This window comes from Amorphotheca resinae (genome assembly GCF_003019875.1).
Source record: "Amorphotheca resinae ATCC 22711 unplaced genomic scaffold M430scaffold_5, whole genome shotgun sequence".
Taxonomy (NCBI): Eukaryota; Fungi; Ascomycota; class Leotiomycetes; order Helotiales; family Amorphothecaceae; genus Amorphotheca; species Amorphotheca resinae.
In genome coordinates this window covers 341075-361565 of record NW_020194475.1, presented here as the reverse complement: position 1 = coordinate 361565, position 20491 = coordinate 341075, and the positions used below count along the sequence as shown (strand labels likewise).

General features: G+C 49.9%; 8 protein-coding genes across 8 annotated transcripts; 4 read left to right on the top strand and 4 right to left on the bottom strand.

Moving 5' to 3' along the window:
• Positions 1 to 464: 464 nt before the first annotated feature.
• Positions 465 to 1406, top strand: M430DRAFT_18239 (hypothetical protein; the record flags this gene model as incomplete). The annotated part of the gene is made up of 4 exons (XM_024863826.1): positions 465 to 476; positions 537 to 672; positions 725 to 780; positions 879 to 1406. The coding sequence occupies 4 exons, from the start codon at positions 465 to 467 to the stop codon at positions 1404 to 1406; spliced, it is 732 nt and encodes a 243-aa protein (XP_024721327.1).
• Positions 1407 to 1725: 319 nt separating this feature from the next.
• M430DRAFT_34455 (hypothetical protein) lies at positions 1726 to 2908 on the top strand. The gene has a single exon (XM_024866556.1). The coding sequence runs from the start codon at positions 1862 to 1864 to the stop codon at positions 2780 to 2782; it is 921 nt and encodes a 306-aa protein (XP_024721326.1). The 5' UTR covers positions 1726 to 1861; the 3' UTR covers positions 2783 to 2908.
• A 1012-nt stretch (positions 2909 to 3920) lies between these two features.
• M430DRAFT_41414 (hypothetical protein) lies at positions 3921 to 4718 on the bottom strand (the record flags this gene model as incomplete). The annotated part of the gene is made up of 3 exons (XM_024867476.1): positions 4524 to 4718; positions 4442 to 4469; positions 3921 to 4392 (listed from the first exon to the last, which is right to left on the bottom strand). Exons 1-3 carry the CDS (start codon positions 4552 to 4554, stop codon positions 3921 to 3923), a joined length of 531 nt encoding a protein of 176 aa, XP_024721325.1. The 5' UTR covers positions 4555 to 4718.
• A 411-nt stretch (positions 4719 to 5129) lies between these two features.
• On the bottom strand, positions 5130 to 6079 carry M430DRAFT_34453 (hypothetical protein). Its single transcript, XM_024866555.1, has one exon. It carries the CDS (start codon positions 5881 to 5883, stop codon positions 5284 to 5286), a length of 600 nt encoding a protein of 199 aa, XP_024721324.1. The 5' UTR covers positions 5884 to 6079; the 3' UTR covers positions 5130 to 5283.
• Positions 6080 to 8137: 2058 nt separating this feature from the next.
• On the top strand, positions 8138 to 10660 carry M430DRAFT_34452 (hypothetical protein). Its single transcript, XM_024866554.1, has 3 exons — positions 8138 to 8210; positions 8381 to 8557; positions 8793 to 10660. The coding sequence occupies exons 1-3, from the start codon at positions 8182 to 8184 to the stop codon at positions 10312 to 10314; spliced, it is 1728 nt and encodes a 575-aa protein (XP_024721323.1). The 5' UTR covers positions 8138 to 8181; the 3' UTR covers positions 10315 to 10660.
• A 252-nt stretch (positions 10661 to 10912) lies between these two features.
• Positions 10913 to 12542, bottom strand: M430DRAFT_100071 (hypothetical protein; the record flags this gene model as incomplete). Its single annotated transcript, XM_024860605.1, has 2 exons — positions 10913 to 11900; positions 11950 to 12542. The coding sequence occupies 2 exons, from the start codon at positions 12540 to 12542 to the stop codon at positions 10913 to 10915; spliced, it is 1581 nt and encodes a 526-aa protein (XP_024721322.1).
• A 1697-nt stretch (positions 12543 to 14239) lies between these two features.
• M430DRAFT_100324 (hypothetical protein) lies at positions 14240 to 15280 on the bottom strand (the record flags this gene model as incomplete). Its single annotated transcript, XM_024860625.1, has 3 exons — positions 14240 to 14393; positions 14444 to 15125; positions 15175 to 15280. The coding sequence occupies 3 exons, from the start codon at positions 15278 to 15280 to the stop codon at positions 14240 to 14242; spliced, it is 942 nt and encodes a 313-aa protein (XP_024721321.1).
• Positions 15281 to 15823: 543 nt separating this feature from the next.
• M430DRAFT_119425 (hypothetical protein) lies at positions 15824 to 20399 on the top strand. The gene is made up of 4 exons (XM_024861744.1): positions 15824 to 16195; positions 16255 to 16504; positions 16552 to 19506; positions 19553 to 20399. The coding sequence occupies exons 1-4, from the start codon at positions 16118 to 16120 to the stop codon at positions 20179 to 20181; spliced, it is 3912 nt and encodes a 1303-aa protein (XP_024721320.1). The 5' UTR covers positions 15824 to 16117; the 3' UTR covers positions 20182 to 20399.
• The last annotated feature ends 92 nt before the right edge of the window (positions 20400 to 20491 follow it).

The following is a 20491-nucleotide window of genomic DNA, read 5'->3' as shown; positions in this document are numbered from 1 at the left end:
TAAAAGTTCATCCCTAACATATGAGGCTGAAATTATGACCCCTCGAAGTAATTGTATACCTCGCTACCCTTATAGCAACACCTTCCCATCATCCCATATGGAAGAGATAATCAGAAGGCTCCTTTTGTTAACCTTCTCACGACCATTCTCGAGATATCTCAAGTATTTGACCTCTTCAAAATACTGAACTCCTTCAACAACTGTTCTCGATACAGTACACTCCACGTACCCTAGTGACAGAATGGGCTTATAAGTTATCATCCCAGCCGGCGCCACTAGACGACTGTAATCGGCCGAGTCCAGACCGTATCAAGGATATATTGTTTGGTGCAGACTCCATCATGCCAGTACGCTTTTGGGAAGCCTTTCATGTTTGCAATTTGGGGGCGCTAGAACGATTGGCAGGGAAAGAGCTGGATCATCTTTTTCTGATTGCTTGATTTGCTTGTGATTGTCGGAGAAAAATGACAAAGATTGTAAGTTGAATCCTACCAAATCTCCCTCTTTTTAATCCACTGTAGCTTACACTTTACAAGGAAACAATGTATGTCGCGAGAGCGCTCCCTGCTATCAGAGTCATGTTTCCTATCAGGACCGGCAGAAGGTACTTCAGAAGACTCCCTGCCAGCAAAACGGCGCAAGTTGTCTCGCTCTACGCCTGCACCAACCGCTGTAAGTCTAAAACACGTTTCTTGGTGCATCTGTAAACTCTTTGCTAAGACAGTGGCTCTTGAACGAGACCACTATCGCTGTGTTCTTACAGGCGCTACTGTGCTTGAAGTAGCTCATATATATACAATCCCCTCCTTACGGCCGTGAGAAAAAGTATGGTACGCAAGACAGCTTTTGGCACATGCTAAAATACTTTCGGCCGCAAGATACAATCACTACTTCCCAATGACTTATATGACCATGGAACTGAAAGTGCTTCAAATACCCTTGGAATATACGCGCGCCATATTTGGAATCAAGGGGAATATGCGCTCAAACTGATTTTCGAGTCCGACACCTGTTTGACAATCCAGTTCTTTTTGCAGGCCAAACATGAGACAATACAACCAAACATAGATCTGCTTACCATACCAATGTCAACAAGAGATTACTCAGGCTGCCCTGACAATCTTCTCATCAAATGCCATACAGAGGGGGAACGCCTCAAATCAAGGGAGATGTTTGTGTTAACAACTGGTGACCCTCTACAGAGACCACTGCCAAGTCTCGCACTGCTTCAAATGCAGTGGTTTCCTCAGAGGGTTATGGTAATGGCAGGTGCAGCCGACGTGAATGAAGGCTTCGACCCTCCCGTGCGAGATCTTGGGCCGGTCTGCCCACTTCCTACGATCGAGGAAACAAAGCATGAACGGGAGGATATAGGAGATGAATTGGGCGCACAGTATCTCGCCTAGGTAAATGACTATAGCGAGAGAGTTTGACAGAAGAGGACATTACCGTGATAGCAGGCATCTCTCTCCAAGCCTTTGCTTTGCTAAGCGGAGCATGTGTCTATCCAGACCTTTAATAGCGTCCTAGATTCTCGATAATGGCCCAATTCCCAGCATATAAAAATACGACGTATGCTAGGTGGGTAGGTCGTCAGCTTATATGATTACTCATGTCAGACACGCGAAATTCCCCCAGACGGGATAGCTTTCAGCCTCACACACTTGGGCATTCTTAAGAAGGTTGCAGTCCCGCAGCTTCTGTAGTCTTGATCTTCTCTCATCTTGAGTCTTGGCCAACTTTGCGTGCGTTTTAAAAGCGCTGGATCCGACCACTTCCATCCAAGAACCAAATCGCGTCGCGACGTCACCTCTTCAAACCGTCTTATGATGCCCATAAGTGCCATCACCACTTCTCAAGCATGACTTCGTCAAATACAGCCGCGCAAGACCAGCTCCCGTCCGGCTCCTTCTCACTCAACATCTTTTCCAAGCAGCAGCCCCGCAAACTATGCAAGACCAACTGCGCCCGCATCGAAGTCAGCATCCTGCATCCCTGGTCTGGCCCGTGTGACGATGATCCGCACTCCGACCCCGAAGACCCGCTAGTTTCGGACCCCCGGGCTGCAGGGACCGCCGATCCTCAGCCTTACGAGTCCGCATCACGTGCTGCGCTCCCTACCGCCGCATCCAGGGATTCCTTCCCGTTCGTGCATCTCCCGCTCGAGATCCGACGGGCCATTTACGCACTGTTGCTCCCCGCCGGAGTGCACAAAATCAGCACGCAGCTCCCGCACAACGGGCTGTTCTACCGCCGTGATGCGGTACCAGCGTACGCGACGCAGAGTTTCTATCCCGGCCCCGCGCCGGATCGGCTCACGACGTATCAGGTGCATTCAGAGACGCCTCCGGGCCAGAGACTGCATCCTGAAATCTTGGGCGTGAGCCGACAGATATGCACGGAGGCGGAGGAGGTCCTGTATGCAGCGCCGGGAACCGTGTTTGATTTCGGCGTCTATGCCGATGCGTGCTTGGCGTTTTGGAAGGATCGCTCAGCAGCAGCGCGGAAACATGTCAGGGAGATACGGATCGCGCGTGAGATGCCCCATGTCGGGGATATGGGCGCCGGCGTTGATGCGCGGTGGGCCAGGCTGTGTGCGTATCTGGAGCAGGAGATGAAGGGGCTGAGAAGGGTGGGTTTGGAGCTCTTGGGGGCGGGCGAGGAGGTGGAATGGAGAGACTGCGCATTGATGGCTGGGTTGGGAGAGTTGGGAGGGAGAGCGAGGGTCACGTGGTGGGGATTTGGGGATGAAAAGGGGGAGGATGATGATAAGATACCTTAGGTAGGGAGGTAGATAGACGGGACAAAAGGTAGAAACAGATCGTGGGAAGGATTTATTAATCTCTGTAACACATCACAGTCAATATATCATCATACATGTTGGGTACCTTACCTTACTTACCTCATGTATACCACCGCCGTACCTGCGTTTTCGATCAGTGCACCCCTTATCTTCCCCAGGGCCACTCGCAGTTTCATCAAACCAAAACGTCTCTTAAAAACAAACAACAAAATTAGCAAAAAAAGAAAAAGAAAAAAGAAAAAAAAAATCCAATCCTCCCTCGGGTGGGCTCGAACCACCAACCTCTCGATCACCGTGCTGAATCCGATAGTATTCATAACAGTCGAACGCGCTAGCCAATTGCGCCACGAGGGATTTTGGTGTCAGAATCTTCCATACTACCTCTCAAAAGTGGACTGGTTGGTGAGGGACTGCTATGCTGCAAGGACGGAGTTGAATTTTCCACCAATAGTTGTCCACCTACATCGGTAGGTACTGTACCGTACTGAACTGTAGGTACAGTACGGAGTAGATGGTATTTTCCGCAGGCACACATCTTATCGAGCGGCAAAGGAAAGAATCAAAAAATAAATAAAGTGTTCAAAAAAAGTAGGCATAGAACGAAAACCCTTAGACGGAATTGAAACGGCAACCTCGCGTTACTAGTGACGCGCTCTACCATTGAAAGCTATATGCCGAGATGTCTGAGTTGATGCGAGTTCTCTTGTTCCAGTCATTAAGAGTGTTGGATTTTGCAAGAGGAGGATTCTGGGAATATTATGCGCTGTAGGTAGGAATAAGGTTTCGGTAGGCACTTCAGTCTTCATGGCATTTACGGTGCTTCCTTCCTGCTCAGTAATTGAGAAGTTGGACCTCCTAGGGATCAAAAAGGGCTACCACGACCCTGGGGATGTTGGGAGGCTGAGTTCATACATCAACAACAGATATCAAAAAGTTATATCCACGCACACACAGCTATGCATAATACCATATCGATAATTTTTTGATTGCTGGTCACAGCTTGATCCTATTTCCGCATTGGCATGTGAACTGGTGGCCCATGAACTCCATCAAAAGCCCATATCAAGCCCTCATCTCCTCCCTTAGTTTCCCCTCCCTAACCCCCTACCTCATTTCCTCATTGGCTCGCCTTCGTGCCCTCCTCACCCACCGCCACCAGCTTCCCAACCACCAAGTACTTTTCCTCGAACCTCTCCTCCCAGCCCTTGAGCGCCTCCCACTCCTCCGGCCCCAGATCCTCGAGCTTGTCTAGAGGGCCCTGCAGATCCTCCGTCAGCATCTCCTTGTCAAAGCTTCCGAACGCCAGCCCACGGCTCGCATCCCGGCCCGCAAAGTTCTCGTAGGGCCCTCCTGGTCCGTAGAAGTTGCGGCCCGGCGTAACATCGAAGACACGCCCGCGCACTGCGAGGTACACGGGCATGTTGTTCGTGCCGTTGTAGGGGAGAAGCGTCGGCGGCGTGAAGGTCTGGAAGACGGTCGGGGCGGGGGCAGGTGGCAGTGTGGGCTTGGACTTGGGTCGGAGGCTGTAGTAGGCGATTAGGAGGGCGAGCGCAAAGAGGATTGCGTTTACGGGCGTGGCGACGCTTTGCCTGCGTGGAGGGTTAGTGATGGTTGGGGAGGAGGGGAGCGGCGGCATACACTTCGGCGGCGGCGGGCTTGGAGGCCTCTGGGCTAGGTTAGAGAATCGATGCAGCTCAGGTTTGGAAATGGGAAGGCTGACCCTGATTCATCCTGTTCTCAACGTAATCCATTGGGAGTGTGTCGGGCCTGCCGGAGCTGTCTTGTAGAGCGGGTAACCTCCTGTAGATACTTTATCCGGGGCGCAACAGTCCCTCGTATTTAGATTGTAGCTTTGGGTTAAAGACTGAAGTTCCTCGAAGCTCGAGAGAAAGCGAGAAAGCGTCTTGGTCTCAATTAGAGCTGTAGGTAATTTGCGTGGTGTTGTGCTGTGAACTGACACTGAGGTAGATACTCCGAGGTATATGTGATGCGGAGTCGATAGGATGGAATGGGAGCGAAGTCTGCCGATCCCCGCACACGTGATATATCCGTTTGATGAAAATGGATGTGTCTTTGCTGTCCCTATTAGGCATGTCTATGGGATTTGTCTATGGTCTATAAATAAGATAGTCTATTTCTATATAACAATCCCAAATGTCTATTGTTCCGTCTCCCGCGAGGTAGGTATGCTGTTGTATCACGTGCCTTGATCCTCTGAGAAACCCTGTCCGAGCCGTTCCCTTGAAACCTTCCCCATACTCTAGCTAATTGAACCCCCAGCCAAAAGACCGAATACTGCGTTGATAGATTCCATGCCATGCTCTCTCCCCTTATCGTTATCATCATTGTGTTTGTTCGCAGAGCTTGGCCAATATTTATCTGAGTTCCCTCGGTAAAAACCCAGATCGCCAGGTAGCTCGCGGGAGATCTCCACAATCACCCTCAGCCAAAGCCTCACACTCTGTAAAGTTATAATAAGTCTATAACCTCTCCAGCGGCTTCAATCCTTCCACCACAAGGAACAACGACTGTGCCGTTGCAAGCACCGTCCCATCTCCATCCTCAATGGCGCCCCTTATCCACATCTTTCTCCGCTCCTCCTTTTCCAGCCAGCATCGACACAACACCACACCCGGCGTGGGGACAGGCTTCTTGTAATCGATCTTCAATGACACGGTCATGACAGCCCTGTCATCCGGTCTCTGGTTCCCTGCCACGAGACCGAACCCTTCGTCAAAGAGCACGGCGACGAATCCTCCATGGCTTGTATCCACGTGGCCATTGACCCCGGAACCAAGCAATGCCAGGCACAGGACTTGTCCGTACTTGCTGGTGGAGTCGGGAGGCTTATAGAATGACTGCCAGGCAACGATGGTATCTTGTGTTGCCAACGTTTTCCCAATGAAAGAGCATGATGTGGTGCTGTTGTTGGGAATGCGAGAGGGGTTTGAGAAGGGTCGCAAGGTGGGGTCTGAGAATAGTTTCCATGCCCAAGGAGTCGAGCAAAAATGTGCCTTGGTCTCTTCCGAGGGAGGGACGATAGGGACAGAAGGGGGACCTGGAACGCCGGCAGTTTCCATTGATGTAGTTAGAGAGATCTGGAGATTCTTGGTGTTAAGAAGATTAATAGATTAAGAGAGAGATCAAGAAACAGATTGTGAGAGAGAGGGATCAATAAATAGATACTTAGCTTGGGAGAGAGATAGAAAGTCAGATCTACATGAGGTGCTCTTGATCCCTGTTGTTGGCCGCTCAATAGTCAAATAGCTACCTTACATGAGTTCTATCTTTTCGAACTACTGTATTGGTTGATTGATCGATCGATTGATCGATACGCCCGTTCTCAGCCGAAAAGGCTTATGCGGGATCTACCTTAGTCTAAGCCACTAGGGAACCCTCCGTTCCTATCTAGTTGTGGCTAGCTATGCTGTGACACCGCCGTTGAGTTCTACGATTGCCTCCAATTGCTCATAGAAAAGTATATATACACATTGTTCACGCTGGAGTCACACTTAAGGCAGATCCTGTTAAGTACCTAGAAGTAGCTCCTAGCGTGGTACATCTCTCGTCGCTTCTAAGCAGGTTAAGCCGTAAGGTTCTTCAATGGTCCGTACGGAGGTAAAGCCAAAAGCAACTTGTATTGGACCACGATATCCTCCGTAGCTACATATTTTAGTGTCGGGCCGGCCCTCCATCCCTACCTTACTTTATCGGCTTTATCTCTCAATCACGATAATCACGTCGGTCGACAGGAGATCGGGACGCGTCCTGAGTATACTGCGGAGTAATTGATTGGTAGACGGTCTAGCGGATGATCTGGTGGGTGGGCTGGTGGCTGAGAATAGGTAGCTGAGGATTGACTGATGATTAACTTGTTTGGATGGTCAAGATGCGATTGGATGATCTGTGGATAGTTAAAAGGGATGGTTAAGCTTTGACATGACCATTGTGATACATACCTAGGTAGTAGCTACCTAGTAAGTAGGTAAGGTACCCAGTTGACCATCACTTTTTTTTATGGATTGGTAAGAAATATATTAATGGTCATTTTCCTTCACTACCGTATCTAGATCATCTTATATGATGGATGGCTAAGATGCTTTTGACTGTCAATAAAGTACTCGAAGTCGACTGTCTATTCTTCCTTATACTGGAAAATACCTATGTATGATAGTCTAGGTTTGAAGAGTACAATATAAGTGAACGGTCGATGTCATCCTACAATCCAACCTTGTAATGGTTCATCTTCGATTAATATGAATTGATATGTAAAATAACCATCCAATGACCATCCATCATTTGACAGTGGATTTAAAAGGGGGTTCGAGCAAATCACGTGATCTAATCAATAAGGGTCCTCAGGCCATCCCTTTCAAACGAGACAGACTAAAGTAGACCAAGACCAAGACCCCAACCACCACCAACTGCACGACAGTCTCTCTTCTCTGAGTCCTCTCCCTCTTCACATCAATCAGGCGCTTCTTGACTCCATCCAAACCATCCAGATCCACGTAGGTGTTCATTCTCTTTCCCTCCCTTTATTCTTATTCGTCGTCGGTTTACCGCTCCTGCTGGGGCTCGTTCGAACTGTCGGCGTCTGGTCAAATTGTGGCTGTACACTCTGCACCGCGCACGAGGGAAACTCACCATCGGGATTTTGAGACCGCAAATACTTGAAACACTCGCCGTGCCCTCCTGCAATTCGCGGGCATGAACCGTGCTCTGAGACGTCAAACTCGTTGGTAAGCATCGATTCGTCTGAAAAGCCTCAAGTTCAACTGCAAGTTCAAGTTCCACTTCCCACCACTTCGTCCAGGCCACTTTTCTCCCATTCTTTCTGCTGCGGCGCATGCTGCTCTTATTGGCCCAGCCGGTAAGTCGCAAACCACGACGCTCTTTGTCCAGCTCTCGACCTTCTCCCTGCTGTCCTCCTCGCTATCCATTCCTTTGCCAGTGGTCTTTCTCTCGTCTTTTGGCATCCCATTCTACATCCTCTTTTTGGCAGCGCGCCGCCTCTTCTCGGCGTTCGGTGACATCACGAAAGCCCGGGACTACGATACTGTACACGTTCCACTCGGGATCCTCGACCTCTGCCAAATCTACAGAGGCACCATTCAATGCGCAGTCGTATCTGATTCAAATTACTCGCGTTTGCAACAAATATCCAGAGAACTCCCCTCCAACTTCCTCCCAGCGAGCATCGGACGCTTCACAGACAAGCCGCCATAATGTGGAAGAGGCTCAACAATAACCAGAAAGGCGCACGCCAGCCAGTATATGATGAGAATAGACCCGCAGGTGGCGGAGTAGATTATACCCGATCCCAATCTCCTCTGGAGAAAAATAGACCATCGTCGAGGCCCCCGCGGGACGATGGGATGCGCAAAGGACTTCCCGAGCTCCCTTTGTAAGTATTTGCATTATTCTCATGATACAGAGGAGATCATGCTGCGGTCTGTCTGGGGACTGGACGTGAAGTATCATATGCCTAGTTGGTGCTTCAAACGAGCTTGGATTATTACTTCAGTGCTACCTACTTTAGGTATAAATCAGGGACACAAGCTAACTCAAGTGCAGCGGGCCGGTTCTACAAACTGCCCTAGATCATCAAGAATCGAAATTCAGACCGGTGTCCTCTATCTATTCCCGACCCTCGCCTCCACCTATCTCAACTCAATTTCCCCAAAAAACATACCAAACAGTGTATCCAGATGACGAGGTCTCTCCTCCATCTTCACCGGAGTATGGCAGAAAGTATGTCGAAGCTTTTACAAATATACCGTAAGCATGCTCTAGAGCTGCTATACCAATCAATCATACTTTCATTCCTAAGAATTAGTCTCAGGCAATGATATAAATGTTCAGATGTCTCTACATTTTTTCCCTTACATTTTTCTAGTGTAATCAGCTACAAGCATACCCTCTTTTGTTCTTCCAATTTCTGCTCCTAACACGCTTTGAGAGAGAAAGACTGACAAATGAAACCTAGTCGAACTCAAATCATTGACGAAGAAGTATCTCCTATTGATGATACTCCCGACGCTTCAAAGCTTGGTTTTGATATACCAAGCAGTAGGCAAGCTTCCAGTGCGAGGCCTCCCTCGAAACTAGGTACGAATTCAAAACCACCCCCGAGTAGCATTCCGCTGCTTCGAAGAGAGAAGCGGCGTAACCAAGCCGCAACCACCGCTGCGAATCTGGTTCAACGCAAGGCAGTCGGAGATGGCGCACGTGTAGGACAGACAGCCGACGTTCGATGGGACCCTTACTCAGGGAATGTTACCACAAGCAATAAAGACAGGCCACAGTCAGTGGAGCCAGGAGAATTTTCGCCGCCAGGATCTCAATTTATTCACGAACCGACTGGCATTGTTCTTGGAAACCAATCCATCATCAGCGGTCCTCCAAATCCTCATACGACAATTAGAGATCGCGTTCGAAAATTGAAACCCCATATTGCTCCTATGGAGAAACCGGCATGGAAAGGTGCAACTGGCCGGACGACAATAGTCTCTCCAGTTGCGGATCAGCCTGACATGCCACCTATCAGAATTCCCCGGAAGAGTAGCAAACGTGTTACTTCGCCCAGTCCTCGATTGATGACCCCTGTCTCTGCCATCCGAAGTGGTGGTGATGAAACAGATATCGCATCAGCGCGACATGCCGAACCGTTCGCCAGGACCGTGCTCTCACCTAGTAGTGAACAAAGTCCTAGAATCCCCGTCCCCGAACCCCTCACACCTGCAGATAACAATATGAAAGCTCGTGTGGATGCGTTTCCCCCAGCAGTGACCACGCATCAAAGAAAAGATTCGGCTGGGACTATTGAACGCAATTTCAGAGAAGCTTTACAAAAGTCATTTAATCCAGACCCTTCGGAACCTTACGTGCAGCCTCCATCTCGATTCAGTATAACGACATATGCAACTTCAATAGGAGACAATTCGTCCCGCCCCTCCACCGATAGCAACCGGCCACCAATGCCACCAATACCGACCTCATCAGGAACCACCCAAGATTCTCCTACCCCTAAGACACCAATACTCAACCGCAAGCGTCCAAAAGTTGGCGAGAGTCCCAAAGTTACTACACGCAAAGCGGTCAATCCGACTTCTCCTGTCTTGATCAGCATGACCAGCAGCATAACCACCAAACGTGCATCGGATACTGCCAAGACGCTCCCACAGTCACCTGCCGAAACCGAATCCCGCGATCTCATCTCGTCCCTGCAAGCGCAGCTCGACAACCTCGCGAACCGTCGGAATAATATCACGAGAAGTATCCGTCAGATGACAGAGTTGATGCCAAAAGATCGCATCGTGGAGACTACAGAAGTACGGCGGAAGCGGGACGAGGAGAAGCGAAAAGTGGAGCACCTCAGAGAGGAGGAAGCGGATATCAGGCAGCAGGAACATGAGCTTGGTCTCAAGTTACATCGAGCATGGAAGAGGCAAGATAAAGATGCCGTGTACGAGCCGACGGGGCTGTGGGTAAGGAGGGTTACCGGGTGAGCTTGAGTGATTCTCTCTCTTGCGTTTTTTTGGCGCTATCCATTGCATATATGGCGTTTCGGGTCAAGTACTAGCGGGCTACAGTGTAGGCCAGACTTTGAAGACGATGGTGACCGAGATTTGGATCCTCGAAACTTGGCCTTTTGGAATGAATATGGGATGGAGATCCATGATGACAATGACAATGATGATGATGATGATGAGTTATGGATAGTTACGTTAACACGCAAGGCACACTGGATCTGTGTATAAGTTCATGAGTTACACGATACGACGATTGTTAGTTTATGAGCGGATCTCCTAGCATAGACCGATTCGATGAATTAAGAAAACCAAAATCATGGGATTTCTCAAGGACCAAGTAGAGTTATGGTGAACTAATATTGAAGCTACATCCTGGGCTATACACCTGCTGCAGGGTAGGACCCTTTCGTTTTTGACAACTGGTCCTGTTGCATCAGGTGTACTCCGTCGTGACGAATTTCCCATTCCTGATTTCTGATCCCCGTGCGGAAGAAGATATTGATGATATTCATTAGATAGGTACCTTAAACAGGTGACATTACTTCATTACGCCTCCCTTCCCATCCCAATCCGCTCAAACCGTCCTCTCCCCCCTCAAACCACCCTGCACCACACGCTCCCACCACTCCGGGAAATCCAGGACCTTCCGGTCTCTGCGCGCCTCCTCAGCCGCAAACACAAGCGCGTGGCTCCGGATGACATCTTCGAGCGTGCAGCCGACGAACTCCTCCTGCGCGTCGGTCACGCGCGCCCCATGGTTCTTGACCCTGTCGACCGCGAGGATGAACTGGCGCGCCAGCCCGTCATCGCCGCCGCCGTGACCGCCGCCTGCGACGTGCGGCCGGTACACCTTGCGGGTGCCGGTCGTGAAGTCTTGCACCGTGATGGTCTCGCCGTCGGCGTAGATCTCGCCGCGCGAGCCGTAGATGTGCGTGTAGCGGTCGCAGATCTTCTTGGTGTGCGCGACCATGTGGAAGACGGCGGTTTTGGCACCGCGGCCAGCGAGCGCTTGCTCGGGGTCGTCGCTGGTGCTTGGGAGCGGGTCGTTGTCCCAGGTCATCGTCACCACTTGGTTGTCGCAGACATCGTTGTCGGCCTCCCAGACGCAGCGGCCGTACCAGTTCCGGGCCGAGACTTCGGAGGCTGGCGTCGTGCTTGTGTAGTCCTCGGAGAGTTTGGAGAGGAGGGCGCGTTCACCGCCGGCCGGACCTCCCTGGGAAATGCACTCTTCGATTTCGGGCAGGACAATGTCGACGGGCCAGTTTGTGTTTCCTGAGCCGAGACCCTTGAGATCCTTGCCGACATATATCTTTTTGGCAGAATACTGACAAGACTCTTCAATGGGGCAGGAAAGACAGTTTGTGGCATTTCCGGCAGCGGTTGGTTTCCGGGTCTTATTAAAGAATTGGAGAGAGCCGGAGGAGCTCACGGTCACGGGGATATGAGGCGGCTTGTTGGAGTTTGGTGGTGGTGAGGAGAGTAACCACAGGAGGAGGTCGATGTCGTGGCATGATTTGGTGAGGAGGGAGGGCGCGGTGGTGGATTCTTTGCGCCAGTTTCCCCTGGAAGGTTAGTGGTTGATAATGAGGAGATGGTATTTAGAATGCCTACCTGACATAGCTGTGTGCAAAGTGCCACCATCCAACTGGTTCCGTATGGTTGACAGAGAGGACCTCTCCAATAACTTGTTCTTCCAGCAACAGCTTCCTAAGGACTATATTGTGTTGGCTATATCTCAGGACGTGGCCAATGGAGAAGATCTTTGACGGAGCAGTCGTATGGGGAAGATCTGGAAGCAGCGCCCTATATATTGAGATACAATCATCCAAGCTTGTAGTCAATGGCTTCTCGCACATGGTATGCAAACCCAGCGGGGCGAGTCCAACAATGACCTCCTTGTGCATTTCATCGAGCACGCAAATAAACACAGCATCAACCCCTTCCGGCACGACCTCGCCCCTCGAGGCTTTAGCCCGTCTCTCTTGCTCCCATGCCAGGAAATGTTTCCAGTCCTCGAACTCCTGGCCCTCGGATGGCCCAGCCTTCCCCCATATGTACTTCGATCCGAGCCGTTGTCTCTTGTATGCGATTGGCTCGGCCACGGCCACAACAATACCGTTTGATGACTCGCCTGTAGCCCGCGCATACGCATTGCCTCGGGAGCCAGCCCCTATAATCAGGATTCGAGGAGGGTTTGCTGACATGGGAGGCCTGACCGGGGCGGGGAGGCGGTCGACATCGTCGACTGTGGGGGAATCTGCGTGTGGAGCCATCCTGTTGGCGCTTGTGGACAGCAGATGCTCTTGGGTTGGGATCAGAGCGGGTTGCTGATGCCCAGGATGTTCATGAGGATGCGACTTTCAGCCTCAAGAATCGTGGTTGTTGATAACCACACCGCGGGGTCGTTATCGCGTATCGGTGTGGTCCAGGATGTAACGTTGCCCACCACTCACATTGATCCTATTGCAATTACGGTGTGGCCTGCAGGCCTCAGGCATCGCATTGGCCCGGGTCTCTTGCACAGTGTTCCATTATTGGCACATCACAGTAAGGTATTGTCTGTGTACCTCTAATTATTCGAAAATAGTAGAATGATAACCTTATTATACTTTACCCTACCTAGGTAAGCCTGTGTGGATTGAGATCTGGGGGACCTGTGGTATGTATACCTTACGGGGGGTAAAATCCGCGCATTGGCTAATCCTGGCACTGTCTCCAGTTACCAACTATCAGCTTGGGGCATATTCACATCTATGCACTCTTTAGCAATATGATTGCTCTTGTCCCCCGGCTTGGGGTTGAAGCTCTCCATGTCAGGGGCTTGAGGATGCCCAGGATCGCTAAACAAAAAGGGGCAAAAATGGTGCTATTCAGACTCAAAGCCCCTCGCATCACAAGAAGGCACAAAAAGGCAATCACACACAAACACTCGCCCGTCGCAAAACCCAAGCTTGAAAAATAGCAAAAAATAAATCGACCCAGACGGGACTCGAACCCGCAATCTTTGCCAATCGCACAACCGGAAAGCAACGCCTTACCATTAGGCCACTATTGAAGATGTTAGAAGATGTGAAATGTGAAGGCGATTGTGAATCTTAACTTACCCAGGCCACCAACTGGTTTGTTAGGAATTGCTTTAGAAAGTTCATATCTTATCGTAGCGAGCGAGCAGAAGAATAAGAAAAAAAAGTCACAGACCCCAACACAAAAAATAATCCAGGCTTCAAGAAAAAGCCCAAAAAACAATCGACCCAGACGGGACTCGAACCCGCAATCTTTGCCAAGCACCAAGTCTCTTAAAAGACTCTACCGGAAAGCAACGCCTTACCATTAGGCCACCAGGCCACCAGATTGTTATGTCGAATGACATTATTTTATTACATACGACCAGACAATATGTGCGACAGGATTTTACAACCGACCCCCCTCCTTGAATTTCTCTACATGCGAATACACATAAACACATATATGTATACTTTTCTTGTATTTCTGAATAATGTTCATTGATAGGTATGTAATGCATGATGGTAGTGCCGCTTCTTAAGGCTTCTCTCCAAGCCTGCAGAAAACATCATTTTATTGCAGAAACCATTAATACAATTCTGAATACTCGTGATCAATTACTCAAGTGCTACCTGGACAACTCTTCTGACCTTTACTCAATGTTAACAAAAGGATAATACTTTATGGTATTGCCTAGACTAACACAGAGAACGGGGTATAGACGGTCACGATGTTAGTCTGCACGAATTAATAAATAGAACAGTGGGACGGCCCTGATATTATTCGAGGAAAGATGATGTATGGATGATTTTCTCAGTCCACATCACGACGACGACTCCAATAATGAAGAATATTTTTTTTACGCTTTGGATTGTTCATCATAACAGTGACATTAACCCTATTTAGTAGTGGGTGGCTTCTTGAGCATCTCTCCTGCAGGTGCAGGCATGATCGCACCAGCTTCTGGAGTGTTCTGACTCTTGAAAATGTCCGACATTTGCTCAAACGTGACCCATTCAACGCCTTCATGCTTGTTGATATAATCGATTATCCTAGACAGTAAGCAACTGACATATAACTTCAGGGATAGATTAGACCTTACCTTTGGTGCATCAGAAGGACGTGTGGCCGGCCAGAAACATCAGGGTGGATTGTCATGGGGAAGACGAATTCGTCATAATTTGCATAGAAGTAATCAAAATGATCCCTCCAGAGATCCTCCACATCCCTGGGGTTCACCCAGCCGTGACTGTTCGGGGAATTCTTGATGAACATCATCGGAGGCAGATCATCGATATACCAGGAAGCTGGGATCTCCACAAGCCCAGTAGGCTTACCTTTCACCAGTGGCTTCATCCATTCCTCTGCTTTCTTTGTGTAATCGATCTTGGTCCAGGTATCCCCAATCCTTAACCAGTACATCTGGCAATCGTGATGGCTCATACTGTGGTCATACTCAAGGCCATAACTCAGTAGCAGCTCAGCTCCTTCCTTGCTAGTCTCCCACCAGGGTGCCACACTTCCCTTGGGTGGCTTCCCACAGAAGTCGGTAAGAAGTCTGTATGTCTTGTCGAGAACGTCCCGTTGCTGTTCAAGGGTCATGTCGGTTGGGTTCTCGTGGGAGTATCCGTGAAGACCAATCTCATGTCCTGCATCGCGAACCATGGCGCACTCTTCAGGGAAGGTTTCGAGTGAGTGACCGGGGATAAACCAGGTTGCCTTGATGTTGTTCTTTTCGAAGAGTTGGAGGAGACGGCGGGTTCCAATCGTTCCGGCCCAGAGTCCTGGAGGCTGTTTAGCAGGGCTCTTTGATCAACGATGGCCGCCTCATACCTCTACTAATGTCATTCGATGAATCTTCTCCTCCATAGGATCCAAGCCAGCCCGCCACGGCGTCGATGTCGACCCCGTAACCGCAGAGAACACGCTTCTTGCCCATTATGACCCTAGACAGCAGTAAGGTTGCACAAGATTCAATTGACTAGGACTCTACTAGGCCACGAGAATAGTGAAATATAGAACAGAGAAACACAGAGGATGCGAAAGGTGAAAAGGAGAAATCATCCTGGGAGCTGAGGAGGGGGTAGGCCGCTATATAGTATTCCCGACAGCTCGAAGCTCCGCTCTAGCCACGGAGAAGAGCGCTGGTGTAAAGTGGGCGGTGGTCCAACAGTGGGGACAGATTGAGAGCGGGCATTTACCTACACGGAGAAACGCAGGAGGTCTTGCAGAGGAGCTCAATAGTGGGGAGGAGGGGTTCTGGCAGTGACAGATGTACCTCCGTACCTTATCATTACCTTATCCACCAGGCGATGCAGGGGCTTATGTCAGCATTATGTCAGCAACATCCCGACGATAAGGCTTAGTCATTCCGCCCGGGGCGGAGAAGCTCTGGCTTGTGATTCCCTCGCCTAAAGCCGATTTGGCTGGGATTGCAACTCTGGGGTGTTGTGCTCCCGGACACTACTGTACAGCAGCATCACCATCAGCTACGCGTATCCAGGCCACTTGTTGCAGATTCAAACCTTGAAACCTCCGCAAGCCGCTCGACCTGTCTGTTCCTATTTCATAGCCTATCGACCTCCGCCGCCTCCGATCTCTGCGCCCAATCAGATAAGATCAGGCCTCGCCCTTTGACGGCCGCCTTCACTCTGCCTAGGTGCTACATACCGGAAGATCGATCCTGGAATCCTTGGATTTGGGCATCCGCATTGCAGGACCCACGCCTGCAGTGTAGTCTGTGTAGTCGTCTATGTGGCGCGCGAATGTTGAATGAATGCAACCTCTAAACCCTTTCCTGTCCGCCTTCTTCAAGAGCACCCTGCCAGCACAGTGTACTCCCATCCATCACCATGTGAGGATCCCTGGAACCCCCCAGGTCCCGTCCAGAATCGAGGCTGACTGTCCGCCTAGATTCTGCTAGTACCTACTACCGAAGTTCTCCTTACCTCCCGCGATCGCGAGTCCGGCGCTCTCTACTCAGACCTTGCTGGGTCAGACGAATTCCTGGGCAGTCATGTCTTGCGAGTACCGACAAACAATGGTGCGGCGGGAGGGAAGGACGCACCAAATATGCGTGAGAATAGAGGAAAGGCAAAACAATACACAACCATCAACGGCAGAACGGTAGTCGTCAAGGATGCCTTCGTATACAGCAATAAGGGTTGGTAGACATAATGTAAGAAAGGCTGGATGCTGACTATATACTAGGGTTCAAGACGCTTAATCAAGCCCAAATCTTGACAGACACGTTGTGGTACCCCGACTCCTTAGAACCCAGGCAATGGCTTGTGTACTACATTTCGAGACCGCTGGTGGGAATATACGAAGAGATCAAGATAGAACCCGCCATCATTCCACAACGTTCTCCGGATGGCAGACTAGTCTCTCCAGCTAGGTTAACTCAAGAGGAATCTTCAGGTGCTTCGAGCCCTGTTCCTCGCAAGAAAGATATCAAGAGCTTCAATGACCTTCTCAATAACTTCCCGATGATTGCCAGGCAGATGCAGCCTGGCCTTGAACGTCTATTCAAAGAGTTTAACACTGTCTTCGAGAAGCCATTGCCGCCCCCTCCTTCAGCCGAAGTTATACCTGATCCGGAACCTGAAGGCCCAATCACCAAGGCAATGAAACAGGCGCGATACCACAGTATGAATTCTGCTGCAATCAGTCACTTAAATGGCCGTGCGGATCCCGGTGCTGCTGGTGATTTATATGCCGAAGATGACGAGGACATTATGCGAGGCGCATTGGAGACTGCAGTGACGGCAGCTATCGATCTCTTTCAAATGGTGGACAAACAGCAACTTTCGCTCCTGGGAGCCACAACTGATCTTACTGGCCCGGTTGTAGAACGTCTAATCGAGCGCTATGTGGCCGAGCAAGTCCATGATACTGTTCTCTATCCCAGATTGTGCGCCATGAAGCGACCTGAAGATCTTGAGCTGGAATTTAAAATTAGACAGATGGAATTTGTCGATATCTCACAAGTTGGAATACATATTCATGGCGGAAAAAAGGAGAGGCATGAGTTGACTATACGTCTTGGCCGTGCGGTTGAGGAGTTTCGAAAACTTAATGTTGCTGGAAGTCCTCAGGAGATGATGGATATCTTGCTCATGACCCTAAAGACAGTCACACACCTCACCGACATACCCAAAGGAGTTGCGCAGGGGACTCAGTCGTCCGAGAAAGCCGGGCCGGCTCTCACAGTCAATGCTGATACTCTAGTGTCACTGCTCTTGATCGTCGTCATCAGATCCCAGGTTCGTTACCTTCAGGCACGATTACTGTACATGCGTCATTTCATCTTCATTGACGATGTTGAGAGCGGAGAGATGGGTTATGCTCTGAGCACATTCGAGGCAGTTCTCTCCTACCTTGCGAGGGACTCAGGGGGTCTACGGAAGGCCAGCAGACGGAACAACAAGCTCTGGCAAGCCACAAATAAGGGCGAGGTCAAAGAGATGATGATGATAATGGAACCAGACAGAGAATCCGATGAGGAAGACGAAAACAATGAACCCGATAGCGATGAAGTTATGGACGAGCAGCTAGTACCCTGTAATGGTGTCAATGGACATTCGGATCCACACCAGCCAGGAACGAGTACTGAAAGAACATCGCAGACCTCCACTCTCAATCACGTATTCCCGTTCCAAATTCAGCATGCTGAAGAAGCGGAAGAACAATTGCCGCCTTTACGGAAACCGAAGTCCGTGAAAATGGATGAGCGGAGTATGTCAAGCAGCTCTGAGACATCGTTCCGATCGATAGCAACTACAATTGATTCGACAGGTAGTGGTATTGAGGGCGACACTTCAATTGAGCGTCTCGCACAAACAGAAGATTCATTAGGAGAGTCTGTCCCAATGATGGCCGTTCAACATGAACGGCCCGAGTCACTCAGATATCTGCTATCATTGCGTCATTACTATCCTCTGCAGTCGGTTCTCGAGGACACCAATAATGAAGGCACAACGCTCTTGAGTGCGGCTGTTCAGCTTGGGCATACAGAGCTTATCGACATTATCTTGGACTTTGTCTATCGAGCGGAGTCGCAATCAATCGTGATTGATTACCTGGCCAAGCAAGATAATAGAGGCAGAAGTGTTGCCCATTATTTATTCAACGCTCCCGTACTGATCTCACGGGTTGGTCGGTTATTGCCTTGGCGGCAGAAAGATAAAAACGGCCAAACGCCGCTCTTCGCATTGTGCAGGTCTTACGATCATGCTAATTATCGAGAAATGGTTGAAGCCGGGCTTGTGGCGGCAACCAACTCGCAAGGCGATGGCCAGCCATTGCACCTAGATGACCATATCGATTCGAAGGGCAATACACTACTTCATATCGTCAATGATCCTCAAATTGCACACAAGATCCTCCTTCATTGTGATTCGGATGTCAATGCAACAAACGACAAGAAGTTTACTGCCCTGATGGTAGCTAGCAAATATGGTAGATTGGAAATGGTTAGAGCCTTATTTGGTGATCCAAGAGTTGACATTTTTGCGAAGGAGCTCCGCGGTTTGACGGCTGTGGAGCTGGCTAAAGACGATGATGTTAGGAATCGAATCGATGATTTGATCCTCTTTTCTGGCCAGCCAGCCCCAGACGGACGAATTACTGCTGTTGTACGATCTTTCTTTGTTGAAGATGCCACTATACGCCTTGTAGTCAAGTCAGCAGCGCCATTAGAGAACCAGAGCTTTACTATCACAACGTGTCGGCGATCGCTGGGAGACTTTGAGCACCTGGCAAAGCTTCTTGCCCTTGAGAATCCGGCCTCGTGGTTGCCATCGATATCAGGGATGCGTTGGCCATTCCAACTGCCGTCAAAGCCTTCGAGAGCAGTCTTGCGAGATATTCAGGTTCGTTTGGATAGCTTTCTGAAGACATTGTTGGCCCACTCCACGTTCTCTACACATGAAATGTTATGGGAGTTCTTTCTGGTGCCTGATATCCAACCCGATATGATGGAGCAACGGAGCAAGCTTAAGGCTGAAGCGAGGGTAGAAACGGTCAGGGAGGAATATGAGCCAGTTGAGGATGTTCGGGATGTCGAGCAGTTTGTGGATCATGCTAGAGATACAGTTCGCAGTGTCAATTACTCTACCAAGTCCGTTGCGCGGAGGGTGAATATGTTACGAGTTGTCACCACTGGTATGCATCTCTATCCTTTTCAACTGAAGTCTACTAATGCCGTCAGATCTCTACGATGCCGCAAGCCTCGCATCTCGCGCATTAGCCACGATCTCTTTCCTCCCACAAACCCATATCTCAGCATTTGAAGCATACGTCCAGACCCTAGCGCCATCCACATCGTCCCCGTACGCTGCTTTTCACTCGACAGCCCTTTCCATCCATAGCACCATAATCGCCATGTTACTTGCACTGTCCCGCCCCACGTCCCTCATATCATCTATTAATACCTCTCGAAAAGCAATCGAGCGGTCTTATAATTCTCTTTCTCGCTCCACCCGCTGGCCTCTCGGTCTTCTTGACGAGACTCGACAACGGTTGAATGAAGAAAAGGAAGATAAAGCTCGGAGAGCCAAAGATGAAGTTGAGGAGCTGGGGCGAGAATTGCGGTATACGCAGCAGGTTGTCGCAGCAGAATTGGCCGGATGGCAAGACCTCCATGAGAAGATGGGCCGAAGAGCAATCCGGGAGTTGGCGAAGGGAATGCTCATCAAGGAACGAGCGGCTCTCGAGGGTATGAAGAGAGCAATTAGAAAGTTGAAGGTTCAGCCTATAATACCACCAGCAAAGACGGATCTAGATGCCGAGACCAATGGCAGCAGTAGTAATGGCGAGGGTCCTGCGCAAGCAGAGTAATAATCTTGGAATATCCACGGCTAGCTTGATCAACAGAGTACCTCAGATAGAAGCGCATGGCTAGGGATGTTTAGCAGCGGAACAGGATAAAGGCATAGCTGGAGGGAAGAAATAATCTGATCCATGAGCGGTTGCATGGAATTTAATCAGTTGAGCATGATGATTTAGTAGCCTTCAACGTAGGTATAGACCAACTAATTATTATTATTATTTGCCGCACCTCTAAAAGCCACCCTATCTCCTCCTCCCCTTCTCCCCCTGGGTGCCCATCAAGTGCCTTGTCCATGGATGTAAATCTGGCTACGTGAAA